This window comes from Sceloporus occidentalis, unplaced genomic scaffold (assembly GCF_023333645.1).
Source record: "Sceloporus occidentalis isolate IW3139 unplaced genomic scaffold, rSceOcc1.0.p SCAF_3, whole genome shotgun sequence".
In the NCBI taxonomy this organism is placed as follows: domain Eukaryota; kingdom Metazoa; phylum Chordata; class Lepidosauria; order Squamata; family Phrynosomatidae; genus Sceloporus; species Sceloporus occidentalis.
The window spans coordinates 222,731,847-222,747,788 of NW_028316983.1; the positions used below are offsets into that span (position 1 = coordinate 222,731,847).

The following is a 15,942-nucleotide window of genomic DNA, read 5'->3' on the forward strand; positions in this document are numbered from 1 at the left end:
TTCCCATGACTGACAGCCCAACCTAGTGCTCCCTCTCCTTTCCCCGCCCACAAATCAGTGGCTCACAGCCCAGCCCAGCCCTTTCCCCGCCCACAAGCCGGTGACTGACAGCTCCGCCCCTTCCCTCCCCTCCGTCCCTCAGGCCTCCTTCCCACTCGCGCTTCCGGCCCATTGCTGCGCCTGCGCGGCTCCGCCCCCTGCGGCCCCGTGACTCGCGTCACGTGTGTTTTTGGGTTCCGCAGCAGAGCCCGGCGGTGCCCCCCGTCTTCGTCCCGGTCCCTCTCTTCGCCTTCCGGCCGGGCCTGCCTCCTTCGCCTCCGCAGGTAAGGCAGCCTCAGCCATGTTCTGGGAGCTGGAGTCCAGAATGCCCTTAAAGCCGGGCAGAGTTTGGGGGCCTCTGCTTTGGAAGGAGAGAAGGAGCACTTCTGGTCCTCTGGGAGGAAAGGAGAGGAAAGGCGATGGGGGCTGGTTGAGGGCATCCAGACCCAAAACCCAGGCCGAGGTGGAGGGTGGCTTCGGGGATAGGTGTCCTTGGCACTAACCCTCCATCCCAGAGCTGTTCTTCTTCCCTTCGATGTTATTTGCAGCGATGAGGCTGAGAGAGTGTGACTTCTGGCCCAAGGCCTCCAGGGTCTCTGTGGCCAGGATGGGAATCCATCGTCCAATGGACCAGATGCCTTTTCCTCATTCGCCAGTCAGCCTCTTCCAGACAGAGGAAATAGGCCTTCAGCGTCTCCCCTGGCTTCCCTCTTGCCCTGGACGATACGCCTGAGGGCAGCGATCCTATTCATTGGCGCTTTAATCTTGGGTTGTTGTTGTGTGCCTTCAAGTCACTTCCAGCTTACAGCAACCCTAAGGCAAGCCTGTCTTGGGCTTTTCTTGGCAAGATGTGTGTTCTCTGAGGCTGAGAGAGTGTGACTTCTTCTGGCCCAAGGGCACCCAAAAGGTTTCATGGCCAGTCTGGGATTCGAATCCTGGTCCCCAGCGTTGTAGTCCAGCACTCAAAGCCCTCTGCTAGACTGGCTCTTGCGCTCGCCTGTAAGACAAACAAAGAACAGCAAGCTTACACTAAAGTAGTCCTACCGGAAAGGGAACAGCAATTATTGTGTGTAGATAATTCAATAATTGCAACAGAGACGTGTCTCATATATTAAACAATATACATATGACAATTTAGTATTGTGAATACAGATGTAAGAGACAGATCCAGGTGTCTGCAGCACCCTGCTAAAAACATGACGATGATGATTATGTTTGTTGTGTTTATTTATGTCCTGCTGTTTCCTGGGCCTCCAGGCAGCTTACAAAAGCTAAAATAGATACGGCTTTAACATTTTAATTAATGAATTAATTAATTTTATATTTACGCCCCCTTTCTCCTAGAAAGGGCCCAAAGGGGCTCACAAGGTAATTTAAAAACAAAACCTATTTATAAACAATTAAAATCATCTAGTTCATGACTTTCTGTTCATATGACTGATTACTTGTATTATCTATATTGTTTTTACCTATTGTTTAAATGTATTTTAAAGATGCTTTGTTCATTTTATAATCACAGGCCGTAGGCAGGCTTTTATTTGTTTTGGGGTTCTTTTGCTTGTGAAGAGCTGTGTAAAGCCGATGGTGCTCGATAAATAAACATAATCATAGTAATAGTAATCTAATTAAAACAGTGGCAGCCAGCATAGCAGAGTGGTTTTGGTGTTGGACTGTGACTCTGGAGACCAGGGTTTGATCGATTCCCAGCTCAACCATGGAAGCTCATTGGGTGACCTTGGGCAAGTCACACTCTCTCAGCCCCAGGAGAAGGCGATGGCAAACCTCCTCAGAAGAAATGTGCCAAGATAACCCCATGATAAGTTCTCCTTGAGGTCACTATAAGTCAGAAATGACTTGAAGGCGCGCGACAACAAAGTTAAAATGGTATAAAATTAACATAAAAACATACAAAAGTTAAAAACATAGCTATAACACACAGCTGATATAAAAACTACCATGTTGTGATTATACACAGTGGGCCCTTCGTGCCCACTGAAATTTGCCCCCCTCCCCGATACCAAAATCCATGGATGCTCAAATCCCATTAAAAACAATGGTAAAATGGTGTCCCTTACATAAAATAACAAAATCAAGCTTTCCTTTTTCGAATTTATTTTTGTTGGAATATTTTCAACCCAAGAATGGTTGAATTCTTGGTTAAAGGATCTGTGGATATGGAGGGCCGACTGTGGTTAAAGGATCTGTGGATATGGAGGGCCAACTGTGGTTAAAGGATCTGTGGATATGGAGGGCCAACTGTGGTTAAAGGATCTGTGGATATGGAGGGCCAACTGTGGTTAAAGGATCTGTGGATATGGAGGGCCGACTGTAGCAGAAAGCCTGCCTAAATAAAAAGATTTGTTGCCTGCCAGCAAAAGGAGAGCAGGGAAGGCTCCAGCCTAGGCTTTCTCAGGAGGGAGTTTTAAAGGTTGGGGGCAACCACCAAGAAGGTTCTCTCTGATGTCCTCACCAAGCGAACCTGTGATAGTAGCGGTCCGAGAGAAAGCCTCCCCCTGAGGAGCCTAGGGCTCCTGCAGGTTCATATGGAGCATCAGACAAAAGTTAAATGTAAAATATATATTTAAAAAGTTAAACTATCAACAAAATTAAAGGCAGTTAAAAGCAAACCATTAAAAAGAACAAAAAATGTAAACAATATAGCACATGAAAGCCCACTTCTCCCTGAGCAGTCAGTCCCCCAAGGCTTGCCAAATAAAACTTGCGTATAAAAGGATAGCAAGGAGGGCAACAGTCTGATCTTTCGAGGAAGGCAGCAACTGTTGAGAAGCCCCTCTCCCATGTTATTTATTCCATATTTACACAATGAGTTGAACTGCTTTTGGACTTCAGCTCCTGTGTACTTGTTTGAGCGCTGGACTCTGCAGGTCAGGATTCTAATCCCAGCTCAGTTATTTAAACCAACTGGGTGACCTTGGACAAGTCTCTCACTGTCAGCTTCAGAAGAGCGCAATGGCCAACCCTCTCTAAAGAAACTTGCCAAGAAAACCCCATAAGTCTGTCCTAGTGTCACCATAAGTCAGAAATGATTTGACAGCACACAACATCAACAGCAGCAACTCCCCAGACAGTTTGGGTGTGGCTTCTGGGAATTGTAGAACAGAGCAGTTGGAGGGCCAAAGCTTCCTCACCCTCCACCCTTTTGAGTGATGCTTCACATTTTTCATTGTAAATTTCAGGAAGGATTCAGATTAGCAAGAAATCTGTGTGTTAATATTTGTTGCACTCAGGATATTTGGACTGTGACTTTGCTTCACATGTCCCTTGCCACGAATTGCCTTTTATTTTCTATATACCATGATTGCTGTCTGGGAATTCTCAAGCAGGTTGTTTTAGGTTACCTAAAGTTAGGCAGTGAGCTGTCAAACCAATGCCATGATCGCTCAGTTACACCAGAATGGCCTTCAGTAATAGGAGAACATAGTGCAAAGGCTTTTCTGTCATGCTACGCATTCATATACTCCAGCTTTTCCCCTCCTTTCCACCACATGTCCACTGATTTCCTTCTCTGTATCTTAGGGCCCGAACAGCTGCTTCAGGTCACTTTGAAGGTATGCTGTTTAAATGACACACACATCTTAAGAGGCCAGAAGCTCCACCAAGGCTGCGCTCCAGACCGTAGGCCTGGAGAGTGGCTTCCGGCCTCTTAGGATGCATGCATCATTAAACAGCATACTTCCAAAGTGACCCGAAGCAGCTTTATTTTGGTCTTTCTGTTTGGGCCCTTAGTTTCTTTTAAGCCTGCTTTTTCATTGACATGACCTGACTTGAACAAGCTATGACTAGCGCTAACTAGACTTGGAAAAAATGTTGAGTAGATTGGAACAGGACATCTGCAGTACACAGGAATTTGTTCGCCCAAAATGGAAAAAGCTAACAGCAACATGCTGTGAATCCAAAGTCTATATGTAGATGTATGCAAAGCTCCAGATCCCCTGTAAATTCATACAGATTGCTTTATAGTTCTTGAATTTAATAGTAATTAGTACACCAAAAGAGGCCCAATTCAAGGTGTGTCCACACAATTTTTTGGATTTGGATTAATGCATTCCAAAGAGGAAGTTATGGTTTCCGCTTTCCAATAGATACTCTTTTTTTAAGGAAAGAGAAATTATTACCAGTTTAATTATATAGTGTAAATATGTCCTCAGTGTTGTATACTATGTTGATTGATGTGAAGGCAAGGGAATGTTTCCTTTTGCACTAAATAGTAAAACCATGTTAGGTGGGGCGACTGATGGATCTGGAGAAGTTGGTACTTGAATTTCAGCTACTTTCTGCATGCCATCTGTACAAATCTCACAATGAATGTAAGTGACTGAACTATGTTTTTTCTTCAGAATCACTGTAATAGAAAACCATATTAAGTACTTTTATTTATGCTTTTTCTCTTGCAAAATCTTTTCTTTTCATCGCCAGTGTTTTACCTATATCTTCTAAAGTCATCAGCATCGCAGTAAAGTGACCAAAATGACAGAGTTCTGGCTGATTTCTGCTCCTGGGGAGAAGACTTGTCAGCAGACTTGGGAAAAGCTGTGTGCTGCAACTATCAAAACCAACAATCTTTCCACCAATTCCAAATTTAATATTCCAGATCTAAAGGTATATCAGAGCTTTTTTTTCCCCATTGAAAAACACTTGACTTTGTTATTCAAACTTTGCTTTACACTTTAAATTTAAGGGACTGTAGTGATGGCACAAACATGGCACATTCATTTTGCTAAAAAAAAGGAAAACTAGAGCAGTATTATGAGTCTATACACTAAACAAAATAATTGCAAATAATTTCTGTTAAATTACAGGTTTATGAAGTGCAAATTTCCGTCTTTTAGAGAAAGAACTATAATTATCCCTTAAAGGGTTGCTTTAAAAAACATATATCCATATTAAGATATATCTAATTATCGTTCCATACACAGTATCAATGTGTACACTGTAGCGCAATCTTTCCCAAGCTTTTCTATGCCCCACACCCCTAGGAAGTATTCAATGTTTGCACCCCCTATTAACATCTCATTTGAAAATGAAGAAGTCTGATTTTTAATTTTTGAACCAAAAATTGAACCACATTCAATACTGTAGGTGAACAAAGGTCCAAAACACACTGCAGAAATAATCCAGATTGAGACTGCTTTAACTGTCCTGGCTCAATGCTAGTGAATTCTGGGGACTGTAGTTTTGTGAGACATTTAGCCTTCTCTGTCAGAGAGCTCTGGTGCCACAATAAGACTTCTCAGGATTCCCTGAGCCAGGGCAGTTACAGCGGTCTCAAACTGGATTATCGCTGCAGTGTGTTTTGGACCAAATTTAACTTTTAAAAAAATCATTTAACTCAGTACATAAAATGCAAATCTAAATTGAGTAATTAGATTCTAATTTATTCAGAAAAAATGAGTGATGACTCATCACTTAAGGACACAAGTCATTCTTTGTTGCACCCCTTGAAATTCCCTCTCACGTTACTAGGTTGGGAACCCCTGCAGTCAAGCTAGTGTGATGCAATGGTTTGAGAGTTGGATTAGGACTCTGGAGACCAGGGTTCGAATTTCTACTCATCCGTGAAAGCCCACTGGGTGACCTTGGGCAAGTCCCATTCATGGGAAACTGCTTTGTATTGGGTCAGATAATTTGGTCATGCAGCTCAGCATTCTCTACAGTTACTTTCCAGTGATTTGTAAATGAGTACAGTGCTATATAAATAAATCTTAATAATAATAATAATAATAATAATAATAATTCTCAGCTTCACCTGAAGATGCCTAGGGGTCAACCTCTGTTTATTATTTTAAATATTTCCATGTGGACATCTATCATGTCATATTAGGACAGTGAAAAAATAAAACAATACAAACAATTTAAAACAACTCCAGATTAAAACAATAAACTAGTTTAAGACGGATAAACACAAATCTAGTTAGCAGTACATAATCTCTATAAACTGCATGTAGCTTAAGCCCTTCTCACGTATCTTAAAGTGGACTGTCTGGTTCTTAATGTGTGAATTAGCTGTTAGTAAGTTTCCTTATCTGTCAGCAATTCTGTCTCCACATTACATTAGAATAATCAGCAGGAACCTTTTTGTAATCAAAAGCATAATTGCTACCTTTCTGTACACAGTTGCATGGAATAAACTCTTGTACTAGATGTGATGCTCACTTGTGATCAGAAATTGGTAGGATTACATTGTTAAATCTAGCATTTCCTTTTTAAAGTGTTTTTTTTAAATGTTTTATCTAAAATAATTCTTATCCTCCTTAGGTTGGCACTCTTGATGTTTTAGTTGGCTTGTCAGATGAGCTGGCTAAACTGGATGCATTTGTGGAAGGGTAATCATTGTTTCTTTTTATATCCATTGATTCAGTATCTGAACCAGTCTGTGTTTGGTATGGTCACATTATGCAAGTCCAAGTATTAATCTTATAATTATATATAGTTTGCAACTTAAAGAACTCACTAACATTGAGTCCCATCAAGTGTAGAAGATAAGCAATAAATATTGTAGTTATCTCCTCAGAATTAGGTGCTTTCTGGTTTAGACAAATACTATTTGCTGCTGCACTGAGCCAGCATGGCATAGTGGTTTGAGTGTTGGACTACGACTCTAGAGACCAGGGTTCAAATCCCTGCTTGGCCATGGAAATCCACTGAGTGACCTTTGGCAAATTACACACTTTCAGCTTCAGAAAACCCTGTGATAGAGTCATGTTAGGGTTCCAATAATTTGAAAATGAGCTGAAGGCAAACAACAACAACAACTGCACTGAGAGTGGCGAATGATATTTTGCATTTGGCCACAAACACATTTGAAACCAGTTTCATGCCATAGTTTTCCATAATTGGAGAGAAAGGGAACAGCAGCATGTGAGCACATGGTTCATTTGAAAGATCAGAGAGGCTATCTGTGAAGTGACCCAGTATGTTAGTTTTATATGCATGTTGTTTTGCTACTGGGAGTGCACAGTCTATATTTCTGAATGCATGTGCTTTGACTCTGCATCACTAAAACATGATTGATCCAATATAATGCTTTATGCCAGAGAGGTATTTAGAATTTCTTCTAACATGAAAGCAGTGACAAGGTTGCCGGAATTGATTAAATGTGCAATAAACTCAGAACAATCGTAAGAAGGGACATGCACATTTCTTAGGATAAAGTGTAGGTCTTAGGAATAAAAAAAACATCAAATTTCATGGATAACCTTTTGGACACTATACAGGTATTCCTAAGTTAATGAAGTAGATCTGTTCCTAGACATTATTTCTTTTTTTAAAAAAATGTTATGAGATGCAGAAATAACATGGAAAGAATAAGGATAGGTTCCTACACAACAAAAAAAGAACAATTCAGCATGTTTTACGAAACTTTTTATTCAAACCTAACAATATGCACGTGCGAAATAGACCAGGTCAGTTAAGTCTTTCATAAGTAAACAAATTTTCTAGGGGTCACTTGAACTTTTCCCCCCAAAATACAGGGATGTTTGTCTTGTCTTTTTTCTTTATCCCATAGCATTTCATAGTAGTAATGTAAATGAGCACAGTTCTCTGAGGCTATGATTGACAAACTCAGCTGAGTCACTGAAATCCTGAATTCAGAGAGCTGGGAGAAGTTTTAGCACTCCCTTACAGCCCTTTTTTATCTCATGTGTTTTTCCTTCCATAGGCAGGGTTAATCTGCTTTGTGCTGCAAATAGATATGTTTTAGTTCCAGTAAACCTTCCTTAGCAACCTAGAGTTAGTTCCCTGTCTGATTCCTCACTACAGATGGGGATCTGATTCAGAGCATCATGCCACTGGTAATGCAGTGAGATTTTTCTCTTCTGCCAAATGGGTGGAGTGAGAAAGAGCCCACCTCTAACCATGTATACTCAAAAGCCTTCTTAAAAAGAAGCTTCCTTCTTGGAGGCTTTGTTAGCTGAGCTATGACTGTATAAGGAAGCAGATTGTTTCTGTGTTGTAAAATGTGATAAAGTGTGAATCTTGTTCACTACAGCAGTCTGAGCTACTGATAGTTCAGTCTGGAGAAATAAGCGGGATCTTCTTTAGCTTAACCTTCCTCTTTTCTGGTTTTCAGTGTTGTCAAGAAGGTGGCACAGTATATGGCTGATGTGCTGGAAGACAGCAGAGATAAAGTTCAAGAAAACCTTCTGGCCAATGGAGGTAAACAGTAAATTTTTGCAGAGTTCTTGTGGATGACACAAATTCAAAACAATATAGTTTTTGAATCAGAGATAGAAAGCATCTAGATGTTTTTGTGCCTCAGCTTTCATCATCCCTTACCAGTGACTGCTGTTTTGGGCTGATAGCAGTTACGGTCCAATATCTAGATGGCCACAGTGTCACTTTCCTGGTCCAAATAAAACTGTGTGCCTCTTCAGCATCTTGTTCATAATTCTAGGTTCTTACAAATGATCAGTGTGCTGTATTCTTCCTAATTAGGGTAAGATCAGGTTTTCCATGTATGCTAAACTGGTATTAGATAATTCTATTAATTTACATTGAAAAGCACTCAGCTTTATTTTTACTGGCTTTGTCTCTTATAAGCAATACCATAAAAAGGAAACAGAAAATACTTGAAGTCTGCAGGATTATTATGAGCAAAAGTAATAGAAGACTCCTGTTGAAATACCACTTCATGGATTCATAATATGCATGATGCATCTGTATAAAAATAAGATAGCAAATATATATGGTTGCATAACCAAGCTCAATATTTATTAATGTTTGATTCACAGTTGATTTAGTCACCTACATAACAAGGTTCCAATGGGATATGGCGAAGTATCCGATCAAGCAGTCTCTGAAGAATATTTCAGAAATAATTGCCAAGGTAAGAATATTTTTTAAAACAGGCATGAAGCTTGTATACCGATACTTATGGTTTGATTTTGTATTGTCCAAGCTATGTATTGTGAGTTGGTAAAAGCAGGTCTTCATATAATCAGGCCCATTAGTGGCATTAAGGCTGCAATAATGTACACACTGACCTGGGATTATGTGCCACTGAATTTGATGAGATTTATTTTTGAGTCAACCCACACAAGATTCTACTGTAACTTTTTCTGAAGTAGGTACACATTTCAATCAATTTTCTCAAGTATGATGACAGATGAATTTTATCTGATTAAATATATAAACGCTTGTATCTATTCCTTCTGGAGGCAAACTAGGTTATGTTCTCAATTTTTAGAGGGCACTGTTGGTTTTTTTACCTGATTTATATACAAGTGGGAAACTACTTGAAGGCAGACAGCAAGAACAAGACTTCATTAAGGTCTACTTGTGGTAGGAATTATGCCATTAAGTTTTCTCTCACATTTTCTACTGAAATTATTCACAAGCTTAAGTCTGCTTCTGTCAAACTTGTTTGCCATTAAACATTTTGAAGTGTTTAAGAGAGAAATACCATGAATCTACAGTATAGGTAAATGTTATGTTCTGGTAATTTACAGATATTACAATGCAAAGAACTAGGTACTGTCTCCTGACCTCAGTTTTTTGTCTCCTCCTGCTGATCTTTCTGTGCTTTGCATAGGAAATTCCCCTTAGGGAATTTGGCAGCACCCTTCATGTCAGAATCTTTATATCTCAATGAAACACTGATTCTATAAGAACTGTTTTTAAAATTATATGCTTCCCTTCTTTACAGCAGGGATGGACACAGTGGAGCCCACAGGCCACATAGGACTCCAGGGACACCTAAGTACAGCCCCAGAAAAAGAGGAATAAGATAAAATCCAGAGATTAAACATTGTCAGAGAGCTTTTGTAGCACAAAAGTCTTGTGAATTCATACAGTTGACTTACTAGGCAGTAGCTGACATTTTTGGGAAGTGAAACATTGTTGACTGTCAACACTGAGAATGAAACACAAATCATGAACAGGTCTGGGAACAAAATAACCTCTTTTTAGCCTTTCATGCTATTGAAGTATTTGCATTTGAAGTTGTGTAGTTAAGTATCAATCACAACGATTCAGAGAAATGAATTCAGACTGACATCAAGATGGCAGAGAAATCTTAATATGCTCTCTTATCTACTTTAGAAACCACAGGGTGACAGTAAAAACATGTTTTGTAAGCTGGGTACTATATGTAGTTGATTGACTATCATTTTGCCATTGAGCCATTCCCTGCTGTAGAACAGCCTCCTCCAGCCTGCCATTCGCCAGATGTGCCAGATCCCAACTCCCATGATCTTCAGGCAACATTGCTTTGGCTGGAAATGATGGGAGTACTCATCTTGACAAAGTTACTGTAGTGTCTATGTTTACATATACAGTAGATGTATCTAAGTTCAGTGATGAAGTCTTTGATTTCCATTATTGGGAGAAAGACAGGATAACAATGAATAAATCAAATCAATAAATTTAAATTAAATTTGCTGTGGAAAGATATTCTCTCAGGAGCAATATATGTATAGTTTTTCCAAGGTCAGGATGGGCAAGCGGGAAACAGTTTTTCTTTTTTTGGTGAAGCCAAATTGCATAGTGCTCAGATAACTTTAATAGGTCTGTGGGCCACATTTGTCAAAGTGCAGGGGGTCCTGTAGCCTATTTAAATCATGAACTACTCTTGATGGCCTTCAAAAGAGGCAGTTCACTTTTTTCCCCAGAAAAGTGATGTAAGATGGCAATAAAAACAGAGGCTTATTCTGGTGTCAGTCAGTTTCAGAATGTATTTCCTCGCTATCAAGGTTATTCCAATGGGTGAAAGACAGAAGATATGTAAACACTGAAGTGTCATAACAGTTTTAATTGGATAACTACTGTATGTGAGACCCTTGAAAGAAAGGGGGTGAAACAAACCTTGGAACAGCCCAGCTGAAGTAGTGGGAGAGGGAAAATTGTTGCTTTTTGCCTCCAGTGTTAGCTGAGTTTTAGTAAAAGAATAACATCCTGATCAGATCTCATCCCACAGTAAATCTCCTCTACTGCTGAATTCTCAGTGTGTCTGTCTTCATACACAGGAAAAATTAAACTGGAGACTATCCAAGTTACATTGTATTTGGCAGCTGTATCCTTTTTTCCCCTGGCCCTGAGCCTAAACATTTTAGTTCTCTCATCACCTTGCAAAGGAATTATGCCCATTTTAATAAATTTTGGCCAAACAATCTTGGCCCACCTGCAGTCCCCGTGAGGCACAGCAAGCCACGTGCTGCATACAGCTGTGAGGATGCAGTTGCCAAGTAGGCTCAGAGGAAAGGCACTTCAGGCTCCCAGGTGTGGAAGCTGGCTACAGACATTTTATATCTTTTTTATTTATTTATTTATTTATTTATGAATGAATGAATGAATGAATGAATGAATGACATTTCTCTGCTGGTTTCCATTCCAGGATTCCAAAATGATTTACAATACTGCATTGTTTAAAACCTACAAAATACAATAAAATCAAGTAATAACACTCTAAAACAGCAATTAAATGTTTAAAGAAGGTCACTAAAATCACTAGGAGTGACTGAGAGCCTGAACACATTGGCACAATATGCTGGCGTGGGGGCATGACATTTAGATGACGCACACTCCAATGCCACTCCCAAGCGGCATCATGCTGCCTGCCCAACCAGCCGACAGGCAGTGTTGTGGCACTCCAGTAGCACAATGTTCATACACTGCAGGAACGCTGAAATGCCAGCCTTTTCCTTCCCCAAGCCACTTCTTTTTGGGCTGGAAGAACGCTGGGTCAGGGCCATGGCATGCAGTTGCCGTGCCCCTGATCTGACACTCAAAGGGGCTGTGTCAAGCCATCCCTTTAGGGCCGTCTGTACTGGCCCTGGCTGGGTTGGAGGTGAGGAAAATGCCTTGGCAAACATGCCTTCACCAGGTGGTAGAAATAGCTCTGCATTGGGAGCCTATCTGAACTCAGAGGAGTGGGACCATTCCAAGTGTTGGGTGCCATAGTGAAGAAGGCCTTCCTCTTGGTCAGAGAAACTTCATTGCTTCATAGTACAGTCGGCCCTTCTTATACACGGATTTTTTATACACGGATTTAAGCATACATGGTTTGAAAATGTTCCAAAAAAGTATAAATTTACCTTGATGTTCCATTTTTTATTAGGGACACCATTTTGCTATGTCATTATACTTAATGGGACTTGAGCATACACGGATTTTGTTATACACGGGGGATCTTGGAACCAAACCCCAGCGTATAACAAGGATCCACTGTACAGTAAGTCTTCCCCTAGCATAGAGAATGGGTGGTCCATATGGAAGAAGCATGTCTCTCAGATAACTTGGACATGACCTTGTAGCTATGGCTGTAGAAATAATCCATTGTGACACCACTAAATGCCAAGGCACCATCCTACGGAATCCTGGGATTTGCAGTTCATTATAGCACCAGGGTTTTCTGACCGAAAAGGCTAAATATCTCCCAAATTACAAATCCCAGAATTCCACAGCATTGAGTCATGAAAGTTAATGTAGTATCAAACTGCATGAATTCAGTACAGAGGGCTTTCATACACAGTATTTATGCACAGCTAGTGCCTGGTGTATACTAAATGCAGCGAATCAAAATCATGAGAAATTAGATGATTTGACTTGGGGAATAAGAAATTGGATGTATTTTCCTAGATTTTATTCTGACTTCATGCTTCCAGAGTATACATAGTATGTATCAAAGTGTTTTTCTGTAATCTTGAGACTATGGACTTTCCCCTACGCCTACAGGTAAAGCTGGTTATAGAAAAAAGTGGGATGTAAGTGGTAGCGGTAGGGGTTTGCTGTTCTCTTAATCTGTGATTCAGTTATGGCGTTTATTCGGAAAAATTAGACAAAGAGGATTTTTTCATAAATCTAGTAGATTTAGGCAGAATGCCAGTGATAACTGAAAAATCCCCAATAGACCATTGTTAATTATATGACAGAAGCTGCCTTGGTCTGCAACTGTTAAAAAATGAGAAGTGGTGTGGGGGTGGGTTAAGAATCAAGTTTACCATCTTTGAGACAGTAATGGCCTACTTTACAGAACCATTGAACTGTTGAGAGGATTGCTAAAATAAAATATATGATTTTTAACATAGGATTTTTGACACAACGTAAGAATACTAATGCTAATACATAATAAGAGGAGTGTTCACTCAAACATTTTCACATGGTAACATAACCAAATTATTTTCAGTTCTTATGGCTGTTTCTAGTGTTCCATGTTTTTCAGCCTAAGACATCTTTAACAGCAATTTAGTAAACTCAAAGGTTTATAAATATAATATGTAGTCCAGAATTCTTGAGATGGTTGAGGTTTTGAAGAGTTTGTGAACCTGTGGTTGTTGATCAGCTTCACTCTGGGGATCTGCAGAAAGGTTGTGGTACAATCAATAATATCTGTAGATGGGCCTAAATTTTTGTGATGAGAGCCAAAAGACAGTCTAACAAGGCCTTGACCTAGAACCAGTGATTATTGTTGCTGGTATAGTCTCCTAAAATTCTGTAAAAACATCCTAACAACTCTGCAGACTGGCCACATGTAGCATCTTGTTCCCATTGAATTTCCCTTTTCTCTCCAGGCAGCCTGCTTGTGTCATTTATTGTTTAAAGCACCCCTCCTTATAGTGTTTGTTGTGCCCAGTAAGTTAAGCAAGGTAACAAAGCAGATTCCCCCACTCCTGTTCTGCAAAGCAGAGTGAGAAAAATGTTTGTAGCTCTATAACTCTCCAGATTCCCTGGATGAATTGTTCCTTCTGGAAGTTACAGGAGTGGCACTTCCTTATATATTGGCTATATTAGCCCTACCCCACCAGCTGTACACCATCAAGACAGCAATTTTTTTAAAATCAGAAATTGACTTCTTGTCACTGCAAGAAGTCTCCAAGAAATTGACTTCTTGACACTTGGCACTTTTGGTTTTGAGTTACTTTGGTCAGATTGTTTGGCCCCTGGAGGAGATTAAAGGCAGAAAATTGACTACCCCTGTTGCAGATTTGCGGAGAAGAGTGGGGCTACTTGTTAATCGTCAAATGACTGTAAGACTGTCCCTTCAACTACAGAATGGCTGGCAGTGGCATTCTCTAGGAGGAGAGTGACCTTCCTCAGGTGTGGAATTAACGGCCTAAATAAATTATCACCATTAATCAATGGTATCATTGTGCTGTGCAGGGTCACAAAGTAAAACAGCTTTGTAGGGAACACAACACCAAAATACAATGCCATCTAAAGATAGTACAATTACAGCCTTATCTGCCTGGTCACAATGGCCTGCTGCTTGCCTTTCTACCAGAGCTTAGGAAAGTTACTCTTTTGCATAATCCACCAGCCAGCATGGTCACTGAGCCATGGGGAGTTTAGGGAGTGTAGTCCAAAAAGGTAACTTTTCCAAGTTCATACTTTTCTCTAGGTATGTACATCTCAGCTCTCTGCGTTAATTCCCCAAATAATTTTACCGACTCAGAACAATAAATATGTGAACAAGAACCATTCTGTCTCATGAGAGGAGCTAAATAAATGGTCAAGTTGTTTCCAGTTCTTCCATTTCAGAAAACTCTTGCAGTTGATTTTCATTTTAAAAAAAATTGCTATGTACTTCTATAGAACTCCACCATATGAAGTGCAGTAGATGCCTTCAAGTACCACCTTGATATGTGGTGGGGAAAGTACAGCATAGAACTACATGTGGCCTCCAAACCCCACTTTTTTTAGTCCAGGAAGCCCGGTGCAATCTTTCAAAGCCTCCCAACCACTGCCCCCTTTAAAAAAAAATCTCAGTGCACTTTTCATGGTAATATTGCCCAAATGTAACACAGGAAAACCCCCATACACATGAAAATGCATGAAAGTAACCCCTGAAAATGCCACACACCCCAAGTGCATCCATTTTCATTGTAGTCCCTCCTAAAATAATGACCAGAAATGATGTAACTTCAGTGAAAGACAAAGATATTTTGATGTGTTGTAGGTAGGGATGCACCCTGTGTGGAGTTTGGAGGATGCATTGATGATCCTGAGCCCCTATGTAGTTGCCCACCCTTACTCTTGAAACTACAGTAGGCCTTCCATATTCACTGAGGTTAGGGGTGGAGGATCCCCATGAAAGTGGAAAATCCACAAATAAAAAGACTAGGTTTTTTCCCCAAAACTTGAAGGAATACCTCTCTTGGAACTCTAGGCCCTCTAGAGCATCTCTGTGGTCAACATCTTGCAAAAGTTGACCATAGAATCATGCTGGAGGACATACAAATGCCTAGCGAAGTGTTTTCTCTAGGAATTTCTAGGTCCTTCAGTGTAACTCTATGATCACCTTCTGTCAAAGGCACACTGGAGGACATAGAGATTCCTAGGCAGAACATGTTAATCAACTCTGTGAATAATCAATGTGGCAAAAGTAAAAACTCAGTGTGGAGGGTCGATTGTGGAATCTAAATCACAGATTCTTGTGTGTTACTGGATTTCAGTGCTTCAGACATTCCAGCCAGCAAAGCCGATAATCAAAGGTTTTGGGAGTTGTCTAATAATATGTGGGAACCAAAGGTTAGGAGCCACTGTGCTAAATGTTTTAGTTAGACATCCAGCCATCCATCCACTTTATTTATATCCGGATTCTCTCCCAAAATGGGACTTGAGGCCTGAGACATCTTTAAGTAAGCTGTTTCAGTTCTTTTTTGTTTAAAGTTTTGAGAATTTTGTCGGTTTTTCAAAGCAGCGGGTTCTGACTCATTTTACATGCTGAGCTTATATGCTGTTTTAAATGTCTTTATGCAGTTTCTGTTGATGTATTTTTATTTGTAAGTTGTCTTGCCAGCACTTTTATCTGGAAAGACTGCATATAAATTATTGTAACAAATAATCATCCTTATTAATAAATTTAATTTAGTCACAAAAAACTACAGATAGAACTAGTTTGTTAGTTCTGAGAATATTTTTCTGTAGAGATTAAATAATGCTCCA

The 15,942-nt window shown here is 40.2% G+C and overlaps 1 protein-coding gene across 1 annotated transcript in view; it reads left to right on the plus strand.

Annotated features, from left to right (window-relative positions):
• Positions 1-214: 214 nt before the first annotated feature.
• LOC149317555 (V-type proton ATPase subunit C 1-like) overlaps positions 215-15,942 on the plus strand; it is a 29,915-nt gene continuing 14,187 nt past the window's right edge. Inside the window, exons 1-5 of the mRNA XM_089517756.1 lie at positions 215-323; positions 4,477-4,659; positions 6,316-6,383; positions 8,132-8,217; positions 8,793-8,887. Coding sequence (XP_089373882.1) covers positions 4,528-4,659; positions 6,316-6,383; positions 8,132-8,217; positions 8,793-8,887 — 381 coding nt within the window. The 5' untranslated portion in view covers positions 215-323; positions 4,477-4,527. The remainder of the gene's footprint in view (positions 324-4,476; positions 4,660-6,315; positions 6,384-8,131; positions 8,218-8,792; positions 8,888-15,942) is intronic.